This window comes from Sapajus apella, unplaced genomic scaffold (assembly GCF_009761245.1).
Source record: "Sapajus apella isolate SASKATOON/1434 unplaced genomic scaffold, GSC_monkey_1.0 scaffold82, whole genome shotgun sequence".
Lineage (NCBI taxonomy): Eukaryota > Metazoa > Chordata > Mammalia > Primates > Cebidae > Sapajus > Sapajus apella.
Genome location: NW_022437022.1, coordinates 477619 through 500388, shown reverse-complemented (window position 1 = coordinate 500388; position 22770 = coordinate 477619). Strand labels below are relative to the sequence as shown.

The window sequence follows — 22770 nt, the reverse complement described above, 5'->3', positions numbered from 1 at the left end:
AATAATCCACCCGTGCCTCAGCACTAACTTTAACAACATCGGCGAAAACAAAGGAAATTCTTTAAGTCCGAGGGGGACCACCTGCCGAAGGCCAGCCCTGAGCAGGCCCTCCCCATTCGCCCAGGTGAGCACACTCTGGCGGCTCTGGGCCTGGAAGCTGTGCCAAAGCGCTCCCCCTACCAAAGCCCTCGCTTTCCCAGAGCTGGGCACCATGTTTCCACATGGATTTACACCGCTTCTCTACCCCTGCAGAGAAGACTGGTTCCCTGTCCTGAAAACAGAACTGGTGTCTGAAATGGACATGAAGGTGAACTAAAGGCCAGGGGCCGAGGATGATGGGAACATCCCGAGGCATTCCTACAGCGTTTCCGGAGCTCTCTGCAGGCAGGCTCCTGCCACAGATATGTATGCGTGGAGGCCTCCCAATGTGAAACAAGGAAAAGAGTAAACATGCCCACAGTGGAACACACAATATTTAATTGAATGAAAAAATAAGTAAGGATCCCAAGAAAACTGTGTTGGTTAAACTGAGCACGGCCAGTTCCGATTTGTAGAATCCCCAGGGGATCCCAGAATCCGCTCCTCCCTGCTGGATTTGTAGGTGTTGGACTCTGCTGGCCCTGTGGTCAGAGGCGATACCCTCCCAGGCAGGCCAGGGGGACTTCGTGGGACAGGCATGGGAGGCAGAGTGCAGGCATTTCAGACATCTGCTGGAAGCCCTGGGCATTTTAATGGATGTCCCCCTATTTCAAAGGCAAAAGTTCAGTGCCTCTGAACAAAACCATCCAACTGCAGCTGTGTGAAGACAGCACTGGCGGAAGCCGCTCCGTCCCACGGGGGTTCTGCTCTGCAAGGCTCTGTGCACGCACTGAGGACACCGTGACCAGAGAAAGCCACACCAAAGTTTTAACATTCAGCCCAAGGCTGAGTGGCAGGAAGCCAAGCTGGGCCCACCCACCTCACCAGGAGGCCCCCGTTCCTGCTGCTGTGGCCAAGGAGTCCACACTGCGTTCCCTCCCAAGGAGGTGGAAGAGCTGCATGGCCCCACAATCCTGCTGCATGGCTCCAGTCTGGGGATTGGGTGGGGGGCTCTGGGAGCCCTAGAGGGGCCTGTCTGGGGAATGACCAAGCTGGGAGTAGACAGAGGCGGGTGAAGATGTGAGGCTGCTTTGGGACCACGTCACAACCCATGAGTCTGACATGAGCAGCCAGGATTGGGGTGTTGGGGTGTTTTCTCCCATGGCTTTTTCACGTAAATCCACTGCTCTGGGAAGGGGTGTCAAGCTGTCCCTACACCCAGAGTGAGTCCTTGAGAGCGAACACTGAACCTGTCCATTCCACACGATCAGGGCTAGACTGGTCTATTTCCTGACAGAGCATCCTTGCCCGGGGGCCGTGCAGAAATACAGACATGTCAGCACAGAAAGGCAACAGGATTCCCATCAAATACCTGTTGCAAGATCAGACAGTTGGAGCCACCTGCACTGCTAGAATGATGTGTCAAGGTGCCAAATAGCTTTACACAGTTTTCAGGATTCTTCAAAGGGAGAACACTCTCTATGAGCTCAGAGACATGCATGGGAACTCCAGGTGCCCTCTGACACCTTGATGCTGATGCAGCTCCATGAGCCTTGGTTTTCCTCTCTGTAGATGAGGGCACGCCTGCTCCCCGGGGGGCAGGAGGGGACAGTGGCTCAGCTCTGCAGCTCTGCAGCTCTGCAGTGAGACTCCCTGGGTTGCACTCCTAAAAGTCCCTTCCTCTAGATAAGCCTCAGTTTCCTCAGCTGTAAAACAACGTACACCGTCTATTTAGCAAACACCGCTCATGCACTGTGTCAAGTCCTAGAAGCAACTTGTTTCTGATTTAAATGGCCACGTGTATAAATATGAACCATGGGCTTGTGTCCAAGACACAGATCTGTGCTTCTCATTTTTTCCCAGGGAAAATCTCTGACCACAGAGACCCTGAACAGGCTCTGCCATGGTCAGGTGTTAACGAGGGTTATTCTGTGGCATGCCACTTTGATTCTAATGTTTTACAAAGGACATGAATTATACAAAAGCATTAAATCAATAATTTGATCCTCAACAGTAAACAGCATAATAATCAAGAGCATACAGTTTATATATTATATTCTTGATGGTTAAAACATAACAAAAATAGAAAATAAAAAACTGTAGGTTCTAGAAGATTCAGGCATTGCCAGCTCATCCTGGGAGACCTGTGCTCTGTCGTCATGCTGCTTCTCCTTTTATGCCTGGCTCTGCCATCTGAGTGCCCTGGAAATCGTACCCCAGGTTCCAGCCTCCACTACGAATGCTGCCAGGACTGGACCTCAGGAGTTCCCTGGATTCTTTCCTTCTGTTTTCACCAACCTCATGCCAGGTTGGGCCCTCCTCATCTTATGACTCACTCAGGCTGTAACAACCTTCAAAAACTATTTCCTGCTTTCAGTCTCTCTGCACTCCAGTCCAGTGTGAGACCTGCCAGGCTATTCCCAAAATAACTTCTGTGTGTTACTCCCTGCCCCAGGCACCTGGCACCTTCCTTGCTGTGCTCCCTGCTCCCCTGCTCCTGGCTCTTTCTCCTGCACACAAGCGCGCCTCACCTCCTGGTTCTCAGGGCACTGAGTTCAGCTGGGGCCTTCCTTGCTGCCCTGTTAGAAGCCTCCATCCCTCGGAGCCCAGGGAGCTCTGATCCTCTCCGTGACGTGTTCTTAACTTTACTATACATTTTGACGTGATTTATTTGCACCCCACCGTGAGTACCATGCATGCCATGACATAATGACATTCTCTAAGGACCCCTATCTAAATATTTCATCTTCACAAGGATTGGAGTCTCCTTTGGTTTGAGGCAAATGCATGTTACAAAACAACAATGCTAACTCGATTGTAGGCATTTTTGTAATTATCTATCCATCTTCTATACGCTTACACAGGGGAAATGAAATGAGAAACTGAAATGCCAGCAAAAGAAAACAAACACCAGAATGAGAGATCAAGACACACGTGAGGCTGGGAGGAAGCCACACAGGCCACAGGCTCCTGGGCAGCTCTTCAGTGCGTCCGGGGAGCAGTCGCCCATCGGTTGAAATCCTCCCTCTCTGGGTCAGTTATGGGACAGGACATCCCATGTCAGGGGAAGAGAGCGGGAAATGCACAAGCATGCGATTAGTTTAAATGACCCTCAAGAGGAGATGTCCAGAAGTGGACGACGTGTGACTTCCCCACCTCCCGCAAGTGTCCCCCTGCAAGAACTGTTGTCTTGGGAAGATAAAATAAGGGAAGAGTAAAAGGGGCAAAGTGAGGCGATAGAGAGAAAAGAAGGAAAGAAGTAGTCAGCAAAAATAAAAGAAGCAAACAGAGCTCATCCTCCCACCTCTCTGCTCAAGCTCTCTATCGACAAAAATCACCCCCTACTGAAAACGTGCCCAAGAAGGAGAGGCTGTGGGGAAGTGTTCTGTAAACTCTGAACCCGGGGCCCAGCGTGTGCAGAGATGGGCGATGGAAGCCCAGCCATGGCAAACCCAAGGACGAGACGGAATAACACTGGACAGAGCACGTGCTCTGCCGGGCAGGAAACGTTCACAAGCCAAAGTTTAAGGATAAATAAGAACAAAATAGAATAAAGTAGAATAAACAAGGACAGAAAAAGTGAGAACATCGAATGCTAAAAAAGAATCCTGCTCTAAGTTGCATGTTAAGTAAAATATTAAGAAGTGAGGAAAAAAGGTTACAAACATCATCCGTTATTATGCCAAAATAATTACCTAACTATCCAGCCTGTCTGGCTTCCAGAGAGGATCAGGAACCATCTTAAAAACAAAACCAAACAACGCAGCAAGCTCCAAAGTGCTTTTTAACAAGGTAAACAAGGTACTTACTAACAGCAGCCCATAGAACTTAGAGAAGGCTTGGCGGAGGAGAGAGAGCATGCTGCCTAAGTTGGAAATGAGGACGATTTTGGCCGGGGAGCTGCACCGTCTTTCTCTTCAAGCGTGGAGAATCTCACTCCTCCACGTTCAGGAGAGCAAACCTCCACGGGAGTGTGCAAACATTCAGGCTAACTGTCACTCGGGATCATCCAAAACTCAGAACAGGGCAAGAGGCAGTTGAGTGTGGCAAGGATATGACAATGTCACTTTTAGTAACTGACTCAGTCCAACACCTCGGGGTCAAGTGCTTAATATAGGGCTACTCTTTCCGTTGGGCGGCAAGTTGAGTGAAATTGACCACCTGTTCCCTTGCAAGTCTGCCTGTCTCCAGCCCAAATCAGAAGGCGCCTGGCACGGCCGCTTGCAGGAGGTGCTGCAGCGATTGGATTTCCCCTCCCACCGGTGCCTGTGAAATCCAGATGTGTTCTGGGACCCTCTCCTCTCCTGAGAAGACTGCAGATCAAGCTGCTAAACAAGTGGAAGCGATTCTTGTTGTTTTTAATATCCTTAGTTGTGTGTGTTTTCTGGAGACTCTATTTTTATAAGTTTAATACTCTGCTTTCCTTGCACATCCGCAGGGCCTCTACTAAAGAAATGGAAAAAAGGAGCGTCTGAGACATGCACTCAGGCTCCTGCAGCTCCATCCAAAGCCCCAGGAGGACTTCCTGCTCCGTCTTTGTGAACTGCTCCAAGTCTGATTATTCAGGATCTCTCACCCAGTCTGTGGCCGGGGAGATCTAAAGTACACTCAAGTTGTTCATTAAATGTCTCCAGCAGTTTCGTGGATGCAGTTTTCAGAAAGGCTGCACCACTAATAACCCCCTACACACCTAATGTAACATGACGTTGTTTGCATCCTGTGAATACACCTGCCCGTCAATTTCAAACTCTAGCCATGTCCACTAAGTTTTTGTTCTGGGCTTTTCCAAACAATGGCTTAATTGGAGTCAGCAATTTGAGGGAGAAAGCCCACGAAAATAAGCAACTTATGAAAAACCAGTTCCACTCACCGTGCTTAGACACACCCCATAGTCACAGGTCACTCCTGTGGTTTGCCGGTGAAGGCTAAAACCTCACCTCTTCCTTAGACACCTCTGTCCTCTACCTCAGAGAAATTCCTCTCTCCCTTAACTATGATTCTCACCACTCTGTGAAATGACAACATTGATCAAATGTCTCTGTTGTGCATTGTCTGACATGGCAGCTCACTGGGAATTTATGAGTCATTTTTGACAAGAGGGTAGTGAACCTGTTTATGACTGGGGCTCACTGCCCAAATATCTCCAAAGGTCTGGATGTCCACATGCTTTCTTCCTTCCACACATGGAGGTTGTTTGCCATGTGGATGCCCAGAGACTCAAGATGGAAATTCACTTGGCAGGTCATTTGACCAGCATAGGAACCGACTTGCACTGCTCATCCTTTAGGGGGACTTGCTGGGAACATCCCATATTGTCTGCAAGACTTGGTAGTCTCTTTCTGTTCACCCTTTCTCCACTCATAGTCCTCCAATACAATAAAATCACCACCCCAATGACTCTTGATTCCTTAACTAGTTACATTGTGGAGAGGTTTCTAGTACCGTCCAGGATAAAAAATGTCTGAAACTTCCAAGAACAAAGCCTAGCCCCAGAAGAGTTCATCTAATACTTTCTGAGGCTCTGACCGTCCAGTAACTGGGTGGGGGCACTGCCCTCTGAAGTCGCAATCACAGAATCCAGGAAGCTGATGTGAACCTCTCCTTACGTGGTGAGAACGCTTTATCTTCCCATAGCTTTAAGTATCACGGGCATTCTGCTAGAGCAATTCTTTCTCTAGCTGAAATCTATTGTTGGTGGGAGCCATGCCACAGGGCATAACGATCTGAGCGACCCGAAGCGTTACTGTGAACTCACTACATCTTTCCATGTTGATAGAGAAAGGGAGTCGTTCATTCACTTAAGAAATATTGATTGAGCATGCTTGCTGTCTCATCATCTAATGCGTTTTCCATTTCTCCCAGCTGGGCTTTAGATGCCAGTGTGGTGCATGTGCTATTTGCTTACATAATTCTGCTTGGATTATCCGTTTATTCAATAAGTAGACATTAATCACTTAGGCTGTGGGATCAGCTCTGGAAACACAGTGGAGGAAGAGAGATGTTATCCTGGCCACCAAGGAGCTAACACTCTGGTGTAGAAAATGTCACTAAGCAAATACAGACATCGGCAAATCTATGCATACAGTTGATGCAGCTGCTGTGCAGCGCGTTGCTATGTGAACAGAAGGCAGGAAGACTTGAGCCCAGCCTGGAGAGACAGGAACAGCCTCTCTCAGAAAAGGCCGCTTACACTGAAACTCAAAAGGCGAGTCCAGCTTCTCTAGGCAAAGAGAAGTGAGCAGAGCAGCCCACATGAATAATACCCAATGGCAAAACAAACACAGCACAAATGGAACCTCCCCAAGAATCAACCTGGAGCCAGAGACAACCCAGAGCGTGGTGTCATTGAGGGGCCCACAAAGGTCTACATGGCCAGAACTGGCCAGAAAATGGGGTAAGCCCTTGTTAAAAATGTTGGGTTTTATCCTAAGTGCAATGGGGGTCTTGCAGAGTTTTAATGAGAATGTACTTTTCTGATTGTGTCTTTTAGACTGGGGTCCACATCCCCCAGGCCTCGGACTGGTACAGGTCCATGGCTTGTTAGGAACCAGGCCGCACAGCAGAAGGTGAGTAGTGGGCAGGGGAGAGTGACCTCTCCAGCCTGAGCTCCGTCCGCCTCCTGTCAGATCAGCAGCAGTGTTAGATTCTCACAGGACCTTGAACCCTACGGTGAACTGCACATGTGAGGAATCTAGGTTGCACACTCCCTGTGAGAATCTGATGCCTGATGATCTGAGGTGGAACAGCTTCATCCCCAAACCATTTCCCCTCCCTGCACTCCCCCCTCTTCCATGGAAACATTTTCTTCCATGAAACTGGTCCCTGGTGTCAAAAAGGTTGTGGACAGCCGTTTTAGACTCCACAGCAACTGACTCTGATATGGGGAAGAGCCAGAGCGGGACCAGCAGCAAAGAGGCTCCAGCGGTTCTCCAGGAAACAGCAGGATGTTGCCAGTGCTTAGGCTGTGGGGGGAGGCAGTCCCATGTGAGATCTGGGTGTAGGGGGAAGCAGCCCCACGTGAGATCTGGGTGTGGGGGGAAGCAGCCCCACGTGAGATCTGGGGGGGGGGGAAGCAGCCCCACGTGAGATCGGGGTGGGGGGGAAGCAGCCCCACGTGAGATCTGGGTGGTGGTCCATCAGCTGGGTGGGGACTGCCTCAGTACGGGGGTGATCAGAAATGAGAGATGGGAGATGCTTATTGGAAACCTGAATAGGTAGATGGAAATGCTTCATTTCTATTCAGATTATTTCTCCAAGTTTATCTCTATCCCAGACTTATCTTCCGAATTTCAGACTAATATATCCACTCTCAGGTAGAAACATTTATTCTACTATTCTCCAGGAAACTCAGTGAACATGTCCACAACTCAAATCATTGCCCCTGAACCATACATTAAAACATTTTCTCCAACATTTTTCCTTAACCTGGCAAATGCTCATCAGCTGAAACAGTCGATTTTCTGCATCAATTTGACAGGGCTGCCGGCTGCTCAGATACTGGTCAGATGTTATTCTGAATGTGTCCATGAGGGTGTTCTGGGACAGGACAGACGTCTAAGTAGGCGAATGGAGTCAAGCAGATGCCATCTCCAGTGTGGGTGGGCCTCACCCAATCAGTCAAAGGCCAGAACAGAACAGAAAAGCCGAGAAGGACCCCTTCCTGCCGGGCTGCCTTGAGCTCAGTCAGCAGTCTTTTTCTGCCTTTGGACTCAACCGGAAACACCAGCTCTTCCTGGGTTTTGAGCCTTCCAGCTTTCAAACTATAGCAGAGCTCTCCTGGTTTTCAGGCTTTTGGACTCAGACTAGAACTTCCACTGTGGGCCCTCCTGGGACTTCAGCCTGCCAACCGCACAGATCTTTGGACATGTCTGCCTCCAGAGTTGTACGAACCAATTCCTTATAGAATCTCTGTGTGTTTGTGTGATGTGTGTGTGCATAATTGTATATGTGTATGCATATGTGTGTGTATGGATACATATATAGAGATGCACATCCTATTGATTTTGTTTCTCTGGCAAACCCTGACTAATACACCAGCTAAAGAGGAAATAATATTGTCTAGGGAGAAGGTAGAGTTAATAAAAAAGACTCATATAAGCTATAGGGTATCTCCACATTGGAAATAAACCATAGTGCAACCCATGAAATAGAAATGAGAGCAGAAATTGACCACAGATCAAGTAGGCTAGAACTATGGCAGAACTCCCCCTGGGCACACAGCCACCTGGCTGGGGATGGAGACCACATTTCCCAGCTCCCATGCTGCCAAGAGCAGCCATGGGCTAAGTTCAGCTCAATGGCGTATGAGGGAATTGACGAAATCCCAGGGAATCTCCATAAAGATGAAGCCACCATCCTAGACTTCTTCCTTTTCTGTTTTCTGAAGGCCGAAAACCCAATTTGAAAATGACCCAGTTTTAACTCTGCAAACAAGAACCACACCTTAAAAGACAGTGGAGGAAGAAGATGAGGGAACCCCAGTCGCTGGATGACCTGGTGGAGCAGAGCCTCCACACCGGCCTGGACTGTCAGCTCTGGGCCAGATTCTGGGAGGGAGGCTAGTATCTCTCCTGTTTAAGTCCCAATATTTTGAAGTCTCTTTTCTCCAGCGTTTGGCTTGTACTGAACTGAAACAGACACGGAAACACACACAAACAGCAACATAGGCAGACGGCCGTTCGCTCAACTAGAACAGAAGTCTGCCTGCTGTGCTCTCTTCTGGAGCCCCACAGAACAGGCCAGGAGCTGGCATGAGGAGGACTCAGAACTATGTGTGGAATGAATGGATAGTGGAAGAAATGCAGACTGGCACTAGAAAGGCAGTGAGGACATGGGAAAAGAGTCTATAGTTACATCTCTTTACAAGAACTTGCTGTACAGAGAAGGGAGTAACCAAGGAACTAGGATCTGGGTGCCGTGTAATGCACATGTGTGTACGTGGGTGACACAGGAAATGCTAGGGCATATTTCCACAAAAATAAACAATCCAACAAGAGAAAGGAGTGCCATACAAAATAGAGTGTTGTAAATTTCCTGAGTTGTGTAGCAGGCGAGGTACTTTCTTCATATCACCAGAAGGGAAGAGGAGGAGGATGGGTGGGTGTACAGGAAAACCTGTTGGGTCACAGGTAGGAATTTTAGGATGTATCTAAGTGATGACTCTTAAAAAAAATTCTGTCTAGTGGGAAGCAAGGTCAACCCCTGGAGAGAATGCTGGCCAGCGGAGGTCAGGCCAAGGTAAATGGAGAAGGTTGAAAATAGGCATCGTGGAGAGAGAGCAAAGTGAGTACAGGGTTCTGGTCAGAATAAAGAGAAGCTCTCAGAGGCTGATGAGGTTGGGCATCATGCATTTTTATAGTAACAATCTTCCCAGTGTGTGTCTTTCCCAGGAATTGTCAGGGTTTAGACAGACATGAAGAACAGGAAATGCTTGGCTTCTTCTGGGGCTGTGATTTTTCCCCGATGATAAAAATTAAAAGGCTGAAGGGCAACTTCTATTGAATGTTGCAATAAAGTAGTTACTGACTCTGTTGGAGAGGGAAGAAACGGCTGACAGGAAGGCTGGTGGACGTGGTGGTGAACTCATCAGAGGGCCGGAGGTTCTGACAGGACAGGCACCTGCACTGTGGCTTCTTAACCAGCCCGGTGGGAGGACAAGAAATGGAGGCAACAATGTGCTCAACGACTTTGTCAATTACAAGTGATTAAGTTTCCAGGATGTAGGAAGTAGAAAAGTTCCTCTTCAAAGTGTCCTTTCTTGTTAAAGAATAATCGTAAGTGTTAGAAATAATAGTTTGTTTTAAATACTTTCTTCAAAGCCTTTTTGCTTTTTGCTAGTAGCTTTTTGTTAAGCCGTATCCTATGTAGCTGTTAGGCACGCTTACAGGCACGTAACACATTCTGTGTCCTTGTACTTTAACCAAGATACTGGTGCTAGATGTGCTCACAGCCTGTGCCCCTTCCTTATTTAGACCTCCTTTTTGTTCTCTATTGCTTTTACCTGTTTAGAAAAGTTTGAAGTTGTTAGACAATCAAGTTTTAGTTTAGATTGTTAAGTCTGGCTCCAACCAACAAAGATCAGACACAGCAGTAAGGACGACCCCAAATGCATAAAGGATAAATATGTCTGCTTTTCCTTTGCTCATTGTACTGTCATAGCAAGATAGGTGAGGGTACTCTTTCGGCAAGAAGTAAAGATTGCCTTGCTGAGAGATGCTTTGTCCCAGCGCTGACTTTTCCTTGCAGCACTGAAAATTTACATGTAACACAGGATGACAAAGTTTAGAATAGATGGCTAATTTGGAGCTTTGTCCCAGTGCTGACTTTTCCTTGCGCACTGAAAATTTACATGTAACACAGGATGACAAAGTTTAGAATAGATGGCTAATTTGGAGTAGGAAAAAAACGTCACTAGAGATGAGAAGGTAGCAGAACGGAGAGGTCAGGTGGTCAGATGTGATTTTCAGATGGATGTGGAAGACACCAAGTGGATAGCAGGCATGGTAATGGTGAGGAAGACTGGCGTGGATTCCAACGACCCCTCTGAGTGCACCATAGTAACAGATGGAGTTGGTGACTCCTAAGAGTACAGGAGAGGTGGTATTGTCAGATTGCATGAGATTTAAAGAAGCAAATTTTTGTCCAGCTAATAGGCTGTGGTCAGAAAGCTCCCTGAAGAGCAAGGATGACATTGACCAAGCACGTGGCACTCAGGTCTCAGGGGCAAAAAGAGAGCAAATTGTCTCCATTTGAGAGGATCACAGAGGAAGTGGGTTCTCAGGAGCCATCAGATTCCACTTAAGGAAAGCAGGAGGAATCTTGAGAGAAGACTTCAAGGGAATGGCTGACCAAAGAGGTGGGATGGCCAGCAGGCCAGTGCTTGGGAGTAGAGAGACAGGCCATGAATGTGTGGAAGGAAGTTGTCCCTTGAGCGGTGACCAGGACAAAAGGGGAGGCCAGCTTGGTGGACTTCACTCTGCTTGTCTTGCAGGAGAGTGCCAGGCCAGGGACACTCTCCCTTGGGTTCATAAATGAGTCAGATGGCTGGGACTCCATCTTCTCTCCCTGAGGAACTAGTTGATAAAGACGCCCTAGTGCATTTTCCTGAACAGACTGTTGATGTTAACAAGGTCAGTCTGATACGGCTGATTCTTTATCAGTCCATCACTGTTTCTTTTGTAGACACACATCAGCTGGTTTAACCAATTCTTGCTGAAAATGGATTATTACCGAGAATGACCATCAAGTCCATGGCTTTGGGATGTGCAGAAGATATTGAATGCTGGCTTTTCAAACTGGTGCCTCATTCAGCCATCTATAGTCTTCTGACATTTTTACAGTTTGCAAAGTCATAGATTAAAATACACAACTAATCAATAAGGAGACTTGCCTAAGGCCGGGGACTGGAACCACAGGGAGAGCAAAGAGATGTTTCACGTTTATAGGTTCTACTTTCTCTTTATGATTGTGGCGCTGTGTGTTCCCCAAACAGGAATGCTGGGAGGCCTGGAATAGGTTTTCTGAGTCCTGGCTCTGCCACGGGCTAGCTCTGTGACCCTGAGAAGCCCACGAGGATCTGAGAGCTGTCATTTCTTCATCTTATGAGTGGAAGTAAGTCCCGACGCTGCTTACCTTACGGGTTGCTGTGGCTATTCAGATGTGTTGTACATGAAACACTGCATGAGTCCACGTTTACACTAGGCACTAAATCATTACTGATATTTTATTGTTCAAGGTATAATGTAAGACAACATCTATACTAACCTTAACATTTAAACATTTATTTTACCTAAAAGCTGATGATTTCTGATGCTATAGTTAGATGCTCTTTCCTTTTATCCTGGTGTGTTTGCTTTTCACCTTTTCATGTGTCCTTTTCAAAACTATCCCTAGGAAGCAGCTGGTGTGATTATATTGGGTTTGTTAGAAAGTAATGTCTTCATCTTCCTTTCCATTAGGACTGCGTAAAATCGCATCACTTGAAGTGTGTGCTAAGAATGTCCCTAATCCCTTGTGGGATATTTCTCCTTCTGAGTCTCATGTTTGGTGATTCCTGCTTTATAAAACCCATCTCCCTGAAAGCTTGGGACACATTTAACTCCACGTCCCTCTCTTCCTTGATGCGATTCTGTTTCCTTCAGCTCTTCGTCTGCCTTCCTCCTGGCAATACACCTCTCTAATTTCCTTTCTTAGAGGCTTCCACTCCAGGGTTCAAGGATTTTCCTGCAACTGCATGCCTTCTTTTAGAGAAGAGGGCAGGTGTGCACACAGCATAATTGGGTCTTTGGGTCTAATTCTCCAATATATCTGTCCCTTTTGAATTGAGCTAACTTTTCAGTAATTTTTTAGCCATAATGTTCATCTACCAAGCAACACAGGTGAAGTCATGTTTATCACCTATAATTTTATTACCTGCAGAATGCTTATTCATATATGGATGTCAATGGCTACATGTATTGATTAAAACTCCCTTCCCAATTACGTTACTATGGAAACAGCTAGACACATTTCAAATGTTAATCACCTTTTGTTACACCTGAGTCACATTAGCAATAACTTTCTGCACGAGAGAAGTACTCGCTTTGTTTGGATTGGAATTCTGTCTCGTACACAGGGTTCAATTAACATTAGCTGAGACTATTTCTTAAGTCAAAGAAGATGCATATCCTCTTCATTATTAAGCCTAGAATGTGATTTTCTCAGGCTGCCACATTAATCAGAGAGAGACACTGTGTAGTTTATGATCAAAACTAAGGCAGCTCAACAGTGTTACATCTTAAGAGGCTGACATAGGAGAGATGTCATTTCCTTTTTAGTCTGCGTCATTAAAAAGATCTTTTTTTCTTTTGAAGTCTTTCTCTTGGTTGCTCGACATTTCTTCACAGAAAGAATATGAAGGAAATCAGTGATACATAGCATGTGAAATCAAAGCAGCAGCAGGATTTTGTTTAGAGGAATGCACAGCTGCATTGACTGTGATTACAATTCAGAAAAGCTGCAGCTGCCAATTTCCTTTCTGCAATTCAGTTAACCTTATATGTACCTTTCAACTTTAAGGGATGTTTTTTCCACTCAAGGAAAAAACAAAAGGAGAATGGGAGAAATTATAGAACTATGAAATGGGACTTACAAAGAAATAGAATAGTTTGCCTATTCTTCTCAGGTAACATATTTTATGGACAATTTCAATTCTTCCTGCTGCTGTCTTCAGAAGAGCTTAAATATAATTCTGGATATTATTTTCATTTTACAAGAAGATATTGGCTCACACTTCTCAGAGAGCTGAGGAGCTGGAATTTGACTTTGTATAACCGAGGTAAGAGTTACATCTGGAAAAGAACAATTCTTCCCGTGAATTAGGACAAGTTCAACTATATCCTAAATCACTGTGATCTTAAATACTACTCCTCATGCTTGTAAGAGATTTTAAAATAAAACAGCAATCTGTGTACAGTACGTAGCCAAGGTGATCCAAGGTCAGTGTCTCCTCCTAGGGGCACCTGCAGGGAGTTAGCATTCGCCACCCACACGCCTGGCCCAACAAGAGCTGACCAGGCATGCACACGCTACTGACGAAATGCAGCCTGGTTTGCTGCAGGGCATCTGTTTTCTAAAACACGTTTGTCAATGATAGACCTAGTGACCGACTAGGTGTGAATACGATGTAAAAGTTGCATTGGTCATAAGCCAATTTATCTGATGCACTAACATTTTAAGTCACCATGTAATAGCAGGTCTGTGCTGTAACACAAAGAACTGTGGCACAGGTGAGCACAGCAAGACACCGAGAACACGCTTGCATGTCAACTGGCCCCATGTTTCTTCTGCTGGTCCTGTCTGGCCGTGTGTTTGGCTTTGAAAGTGTCCAGGATCTGGATCTTCATGCAAAAGAAACAAGCACGGGATGGTGACCTGGAACACTTCTTGCCGGCATCACTGCGTTTTCGCAAAGCCTGCAACTGCCCCATCTCCGATCTGCGCTCCGAGGCTCAGCCCTCTGATCGTTCCTTACCTCTCCTTTCCCTAGGCTGCCTTCCTCTTTTTCCTTATTAAAGTTCTGTACGTACTGCAGCATATTCCATTTATTGGGAATGGAATATATTTCTTCTATGCCAGGATTCAAAATTGGGATTGTTATTGTAGTTTGTGCTCCGGTTACAGAATTTCTAAGGTTTGAGTGTTCTATCCCAGCACCATATTTTCTCAAAGCCTTGCTCTCTGCAGTGGGCAATTTTGCACAAAGCAATTTTCTCAGGCATATTCTTCTGAGCTACAGGTCTCCACATCCAACATCTACTCAACAATTTATTCTGAGATGTTCACCTCAAACATGTCAGAATCAACATGTCAACATGCCAATACCTCCTGCAGGATTTCCTAACTCCACAGATGGTATCTGTCTAATTGTGCAAGCCAAGAGCAAGGCACCAGCTGGGACATTTCCTGTATCCAGTCTATCATCACATCCAGTTAATTTTACAAGTAGTGTTTCTCCAATGTGTCCGTTTCTCTTTGTCTCTGCTGCCACCTGCATCTCATACCTGGATCACTGCGGCAGCCTCCCCCCAGGCCACAGTAGTCTATGAAACACTAATCTGAGCAGATCACCACCTTCTGCACAAACCCTTAGGAAACTAGAAGAAAACTCCCTCGACCTCGTAAAGGCTATACTAACAAAACATCCAGTAAACATCACACCCAATGGAGAAACTTTAACACCAGGAGCAAAGATGCCCATTAATATCACAACTGCTTAGCATGGTACTAAATATTCTTACAGACAAAAAAGAATCAAGAAGGAAGGAGTCAGAAAACAAAAGAAATTCGTGGTGTAAGATTTGGAAGGAAGATAAAAAAATCCTTATTGGCAGATGGGCAGATGACACAGTCATATACATAGGCACTCCAACAGAAGAGACTATTCAAACTAATGAGAGTTCAGTGATGTTGATGGATTTAAAGTGAGCTTAAAATTAATAGTAATTCTCTTTACCTACTGATGCAGACTGAATGTTGTGTCCCCCCAGTTCTTACGTTGAAATATAATCCCAAGTGTGATGGTATTTGGAGGGGGTTCTGGGAGGAGATTAGGTCGTGAGAGCAAAGCCCTCATGAATGGGATTATGAAAGAGACCTTATAAAAGAGACCCCAGAGAGACCCCTCACCCCTTCTACCATGTGAGGACTTGGCGAGAAGGCACCATCTATGAACCAGAGAGCAAGTGTTCACTAAACATTAGATCTGAAAGTCCTTCGCTCTTGGACTTCCAGCCTCCTGAACTGTGAAAAACAAATTTTTGTTGTTTATAAGCCACTCTGCTTATAGTTTTTCATTACAGCATCCCAAATGGACTAACACACCTGCAATAACCAATTCCAATTTTTATTAAACTTATGTGGTGAAATTTTATCAAATACCTCTCTGTACCAATTGGGGGACCACATGGTTCACATTATCAACAAGAGAAAATAGGCAACCCAAACCCAAAAAACAGGCAAGTAATAAAAACAGTTCACAGCAAGAGAAATTTAAATGACTGGCAAGTATGTGAGGATTTCCTCAACTCAGTAAATGTAACCAGAAGAAATAAAGTGAGGAGATGCCGCTTCCAACCATCATATTTATAAAATGTAAAAGGCACCACAGAACCAAGAGTTGATGAGTGTGGGAAGATACAGGGCCTCCTGCAGTTCTTCTGGGAGCACCCCCTGCTGTGACTGCATGGAGAACACTCGTCATGAAGATGAAGGATGAGTATCATCAGTGGTCTTTCCATCCCATGCTGCATAGCCTGGAGACCCCAGACCCCCACCCCCGACGACTGGATGAGTACCCAGGCACGGGGACAACTACTTAGGCCGGCTTTATGCACAGTACCCAGGGAGAAGTAAAGCCCTGTGCCTACTGTTTGTGCAACTGAAATATCACCCCGTTACTGTGTATCTTAAAGGATACATTCATATCCAAGAATAGAGAGAGAGTGGGATCAGGAGCAAAAGTAAAATAGTATTAAACAAGAAGAGTCTTGTTTTGAACAGTTGCACTGGAGTTCCTTGAATAGTAGTAACAAAACTCTGCATAGGAAGTTTTTGAAAAACATTAAAAGAGTAAAGTGTGGTCTTCAGATTAATTGGTGGGAGGGTGACAGCCATTGAAATGGATAAGTTCAATTTGGGAGTGAATATCACTCGAAATAGACCAAAGTCCAACATACCTAAAATTGGTGTTCAGGAAGAAGCTTGAGAGTAAGGGTTGATCAGGAAAGAGAGTTAACCTCGATTTGACACAGAAAAATCCCAACTCTCAAAAAGCTAAGCCACACCAAAGAAACTGCTTTATCTGGATGTTGGGAAGATTTAGGATGTTAAGTTCAGTATAAACAAAAACTCTTTCTCCCTTGCAACTTCCATTCCTCCTGCCTTGGGAGGCTGGCAAAAGCTAAGAATGTAGAAGACATTCTGAGACGTTTCTGAGACCCTGAGAAGGGGCTTACGTGCCCACTAAGCGTTCCCGTCACCAGGCAGTGCACTCTGCTAAACAAGCCTTCACCAGCAGGCCTTTACTAGGACCATTTACGGTGACAATAAGTTACTTCCTCTGAAGTTTTATCACAATGGCTTCCTTCTCATACAGTTGAACTTGCTCACTTTCAAATGTAATTATGTTTTTGAAATACATACTTCTGAAGTGAAGCCATCAATTTTCATAGGCAATGCATGATAAAATAAATGCATGGTACCGCAAACTGCAATTTATTAAGTTTGGTGGAGTCAGTGGAGCCAGTCATGCAGACAGCTGGGAGAAATCAGAAACAGAGGTGACATGGAGTGATATTCAAAGTAGAGAAACAAGGAAGAGGCATGAGCCAGAAGCTGTGAGCCTGCAGTGGGGTTCTGTACACATTGCCCTCAGCCAGGTACCATCGGCTTGTTTTAGCATGCCCCTTGTCTGGGCTGTGCCCCAGTTTCCTCCTCCTTAAAGCAGCACTGAAGTTCATCTCACCCCTGCTTCCCTCACTGCTTGTCATAAAGATATAACGAGATTATGATTGTGGGTGCTCATTAAGCTGGGCACATATGTGGCAAATCATTACTTTTATTAATGGAGGAATAAGAACAGTCCCATAAGTCAGAAATAAAGACACAATATATCCTTAAAAATAAACATATGGGCTGGGTGAGGTGGCCCACACCTGTCATCCCCACAATTTGGGCAGCCGCGGCAGGAGGACTGCTGATGCCCAGACACTGGAGGCCAGCCTGTGCCACATAGTGAGACCACATAAAAAAAAAATAAACACACGACCAAAAAGAAAAAACTATCTGATGGCTTCGCTTTATCCTAATGTCAAATCACAATTATTCTTTACATCATCTTTTTTCTTCACGAAAGTCAGAATCTCATAGGAAATTGGTCAAGATCCTGACGTACAGGTGGGTTAACAGGATTAGTAAATGTCAAATAACAAATTACAAAGAAGGAAGGGATGAAATGAAGTCCTGGCACATTTCTCCTGGTTGTATTTCTTCTTTCTGGCCCAGACATCTCCTGGACTTACAGGTGCGTAAATGTCCCTTGTCGTCACCAGGACAGCTTTAACTACCGTCAAGAAGTATTTTTCAAATAAACACTTCAGTTTCTGTGTCTGAAGTGTTTATCTGACTCATCGGAACTGAGAACAAATTAGGGGTTGACAAGGTCCTATTGCATGCAGAACAACTGTGACTTTCTAAATGGAAGAACATCTTTAAAACTTTAAAGAGGGTTTCAGTTTTCATGTATGCCATATTCTATTATCGAACCAGAAACTTCACTCCAAAGTACTATTCAAAATCCTGATGGAGTAAGAATTAAATTGCTGCAACTTAACTTTAATCTTGTGTACTTCTTCAGTTATCACACAATGTCTTTTTTCCCTGTCCTTACCAATCTCAAGGTTCACCATTGTAAATATAAGTGTATGTCAATTAGGAAAAACACAGGAAATCCCTTAACATCTGAAAGGTTCCATTCAATTTTGCTATTCTTATGAAAACTGATTTCAAATCTGGAATATTCAAAGTAACACTTGAGTCATGACCTCTACAGCATGCTTTAGCATGTGGTCCGTTATATCTGACAGATCACCCTCACACACTGCTCTCGGCACCCTGATGACCTCCCAGCACAGTGTACTTTGTTCTGAGCTCTTCAGTATACTTTTTGTAGAATAATATGTACATATGCATGCATGAGAGTGTGTGTGTATGGGGGGGGTGTGGGGTGTGTGTGTATGGTATATGTTATATGAGTGTGTGTGTGGTGTTTGTGGGGTGTGTGTGTATGGTATGTGTTGTATCAGTGTGTGTGGGGGGGGTGTGGGGTGTTTGTGGGGCGTGTGTGTATGGTATGTGTTGTATGAGTGTGTGTGTGTGTGTGTGTGTGTGTGTGTGTGGTGTTTGTGGGGTGTGTGTGTATGCTATGTGTTATATGAGTGTGTATGCATGTGTGGTGTGTGTGTCATGTGTGGTGTGTGTATGTGTGGTGTGTCTGTGTCTGTGTCATCAAATACTGTATCTTTTGATTACATCCTGGAGGTGCATGTGTTATGCATCCTTCTCTTCTGGAATATGAAATAGGCATGTATTTCCCTATTCCTCCCACTAAGTACAGCTGAAAACCCTGACACTTCATGGAGAATGACCCTGCCAGACAGAGAGAAGGAGGCAGGATGGCTGAGGAGCTCAGGATTTGAGGAACAACATGGTGGAAAATTCCCTGGGTTTTCCTTTGCCTCATGCGTACTAGACCGGGAACCGAAGAAATCAGCAACCCAGAAATCCCAGCAGGCACAGACAAAATAAAATCCCAACAAAAGCCTGTTTCTCTAGCCACAGGACCAGGGAAGAGGCAGAAAACTCTTAAGATGATAACTGCTCTACTTCAGCCAAACAACACAGAAAAACCTTGGCCCCACCTTCACCCATGCCAGTAAGGGCTGTCTGGGTGGCCTAGAATTCCACCCTCATTAGTCTGTAAGGAGGTGCCCCAAATTCCCCACAGGGGTGGTGTCCACAAGGACACTGACCACTGCCCAAGGTAACTGGCCATAGCTCTTCTTGGGATTAGTGGAGGCCACACAGAGAGTGGGAACCTCTACCCTCAGCAAGCAAGAATAGCCCCACAACTTTCTTCATTGCAGTAATAGGGGGCACCCCCACTTCCTAGGTTGGAGTCATGTGAGTCCCAGTCTGTTAAAACAGAAAGCTTACATAAGGTCCAGAGTCTCATAACACAGTGCCCCAAAAGTCTAACTTTCAATTAAAAAAAAAAATCACTAGTTGCTCAAAGAACCAGGAAGATCTCAAACAGAAAAGAAAAAATAAACCAAACCAAGATGACAGAAATGTTAGATTTATCTGACAAAGATTTCAAAGCAGCCATGATAAAAATGCTTCAACAGGCAATCACAGACCAGCCTGAAATCAGTGAAGAAACAGAGCCTCCGCTAAAAAATGGGACATATAAAGAAGAACCAAATGGAAGTTTTAAAAGTGAAAAATACAAAACCAAAATGAAAAGTTCACAGGCAGGGCTTAATAGCTGAGTAGAGGAAACAGGAAAGCAAGCATGAAATGCAGGATGAAAGAACAGACACTCTCACCTCAAAACCCAGAGGAAGAAGAGCAACATAAACCCAAAGCAAGCATAAGAAAGGACATAAATAAATAAAAGGAAATGAAGAAAGAGAGATAGAGAGCAGAAATCCGTAAAACTGAAAACAGAAACGACGGAAAACACCCATGAAACAATGAGCTGATTTAAAAAAATAAGACTAATAAAATTGACAAATCTCTGGCAAGACTGATTGAAAGAGAAAGAGAGAGGAGACACGAGTTCATAAATTACCAGTATCAGGAATGAAACCGAGAATCACTACAGATCCCGCAGACTTGGCAAGGATAATAGGGTGCACCATGAACGCCTCTACACACAGATTGTAGGGATGCATACCCTGCTGGTGGAGGCTGCCCAGGAGTAGCTGGGCCTGGGTAAAAGGTACACACAGCTTTCAAAAGAGGCTCAGGGTCACTGGAGGAGGAAATTCTGGCATCCCAGGTGCCTGGAGAATGTTCTTGGAGGGAGGGGTGCAAACTGTGGACAGGAACATCACCTGATTTTCACAGACTCGCATCCTGTGGTGAGGGCAAGGCCAGGGAAGGCAGAAGGAGCTCTCAAATGCTCAGGGTCAGGGTAGAGTCCCTCTGGTCCAGCTCTAAACACTGTGCTGAGTACAGATGGTTTTTTTCTTGTCATTGCCAATGAGGTAACACTCACCAATACAGAGGATGACTAAGGATCTGAAGCCAAGAGTTAACAGCCTTCAGGAAGGCTTAGCAAGCTTTGCAGCTATTCCTTTCATTATCTAACAAGTATTTGTGAGGGTTCTTGCTATAACTTAGCATCTGAGCCACGCATGCAGCGTGGGGTTAGAAAGAGACGCAGGGACGGGCTGTGGCAGCCCAGGGAGAGTGGCGTGCACCTGCAGAACGGGTGCGAGTCTCTCATGCCACGAGGTCCCGTTCCCCCTTGATGTGCAATGTCCCACCGAGGCCCACAGGTAGGCTGTGTCCCTCGATGTCTGGAACACACACTGAGCTCACAGGGTTCTGCCTTCCCAGCACCCTGTTCTAGATGCTGCCACACAGCACCTGACAAGCTGCTGAAATGCTGCATCTACCCGAGCTTCCGCTTCGTTAGCGGCCTGTGCCTCACACCTCGCTCCTCTCTGCCCTGAACAGGGGCATGGGGAGAGCACCCGCGAAGCTCTGGGTTCCCGACAGCTTCGTTAGAAATGAAGCCAAAAAGTGCAGGCGCAGGTCAGGAGAACAGGGTTATGTGACCCCTGGAAATGACACATCTGTCCCTGGAGGCGGCGTCTTTCTCCATGCTCCTTCCCAAGTTCAGTTTCTGACGAGCTTCCATCATCTCCTCCTCCCGGCCTCCTATGCCTTCCCACCGCAGAGCTCTGTCCCAGGCCCCAGAATACATCTCACTTTCTCTCTTTTCAGAGCGGAGGAAGCCCAGCTCTAAGGGTGACTCATGGCCACTCGGATGTCTGTATCAGAAGACCGACGCCAGATCCACAGCTGGGCTTTCACACCTGAGGAGGTGGGAGGGGGTTTTGTTTTAATAAAGTCATGCTTGATTAAATGAGCGAAAAGTAAATTAAGGAATTTTGAGGGAGGAGGAAGAGCAGATTGTCATGAACAGTTGGTGAGATATCTGTGCAGATAGACTGTGCGAAAAAATTGTAGGACACAGCTACTGATTTTTTCTCTGTCCTCTTTTTAAAGGACTGGTGCCTAGATATCTGGGTCACAGTTCGTATTTCTGGGGAGAAATACGAACACATTCACGCATGATGTGGAGAGAAAATAAAGGACAGAATCACCCAGGAGTGGCTGAAGAACAAACACAGACGCATGACTTATGTGTCCTGGAATCAAAACCACTCCTTGCCCCGTGCAGCCATGTATTCAGCTTTATTATTCTAGCAAGTGAAAAACACAAAGCTCAGCTTTGTGAAATATCTGGAGTGAGGCAGAGGAGGAGAGAAGTGTTGCCTGTGACGCCCTGGGGTCAGCACTGGCCACGTTATTTGCAGAGGTGACGGGGGTCATGGTGCAAAGCTCCCTCGTGGAGGAGGCGGACAGGCTTGTTAGTGGGTCCCTCACAGCCAGCAGTCACCACACCCTGTCACACCACGATCACTGAGTTCCAAGCCCCAGCGCTTCTCACCTTGGCTTCCACAATGGCCTCCCTGATCCCGCCTTTCCCTCTGGGTTCATGCCAAGAGCCCAGTTGACCTAGGCTTCCTCACACCCTGCTCCAACCACGTCCATCTCCCGGCCAGCCATCAGTGATGAATGATCCCTTCCTCTGACTTCAAACCTAATCCCAGCCCATGGGGTATCAGGCAGGGTTACCCGCACATGCTGCAGGGGTGGGAAGAGGTGCGGTCAAGCGCTCTGTGCCGCTGGGGTGAAACAGAACACATTCTCACCCATAGAGACAGCTTGAGTCGTTCTTGGGTGCTCATGAGAAACACAGAAAAGGCATCTGACTCAGAGCTGAGCCCTGGTGCTCTCGTTTCGGGTCCTGGGAAGAGACAGCTGTGAGATGGAGGCAGTAGGAGGTGACAGAAAACGGTTTATTTACTGGTTCCTTATGGCTGAATTGTATACACAAAAAAAGATGTGTTGACGTCCGCACATCTGGAATGGAGAATGTGATGTGACCTCATTTGGAATTAGGGCATTTGCCAACATCAGCAAGTTAAGACGGGGCTGTTGGGGTGAGCCCTAACTGTGCCTGACTGGTGTCCCTATGGGAGGAGAGACAGAGACACACAGAGGGAAGACAGCCACTGGGAGACAGAGACACACAGAGGGAAGACAGCCACCCGGGGACAGAGACACACAGAGGGAAGACAGCCACCCGGGGACAGAGACACGTAGAGGGAAGACAGCCACCCGGGGACAGAGACACATAGAGGGAAGACAGCCACCCGGAGACAGACACACACAGAGGGAAGACAGCCACCCGGAGACAGAGACACACAGAGGGAAGACAGCCACCCGGGGACAGAGACACGTAGAGGGAAGACAGCCACCCGGGGACAGAGACACACAGAGGGAAGACAGCCACCC

General features: G+C 46.3%; 1 protein-coding gene and 1 long non-coding RNA gene across 5 annotated transcripts in view; one reads left to right on the top strand and one right to left on the bottom strand.

The window, feature by feature from the left end:
- The window catches only part of RPS6KA2 (ribosomal protein S6 kinase A2), a 447811-nt gene that overhangs the window by 272564 nt on the left and 152477 nt on the right, over positions 1-22770 (bottom strand). Inside the window, exon 1 of one of the 4 annotated variants that reach the window (XM_032253225.1) lies at positions 3888-4160. The exons of the other annotated variants lie outside the window; for them this stretch is intronic. Within the exon in view, the coding sequence (XP_032109116.1) occupies positions 3888-3938 (51 nt within the window). The 5' untranslated portion in view covers positions 3939-4160. Of the gene's footprint in view, positions 1-3887; positions 4161-22770 lie in introns of those variants that run through there. 4 annotated transcript variants of the gene reach the window in all.
- On the top strand, positions 20665-21272 carry LOC116533465. Its single transcript, XR_004261307.1, has 2 exons — positions 20665-20937; positions 21130-21272. It is a non-coding gene; the product is annotated as an uncharacterized LOC116533465 (long non-coding RNA).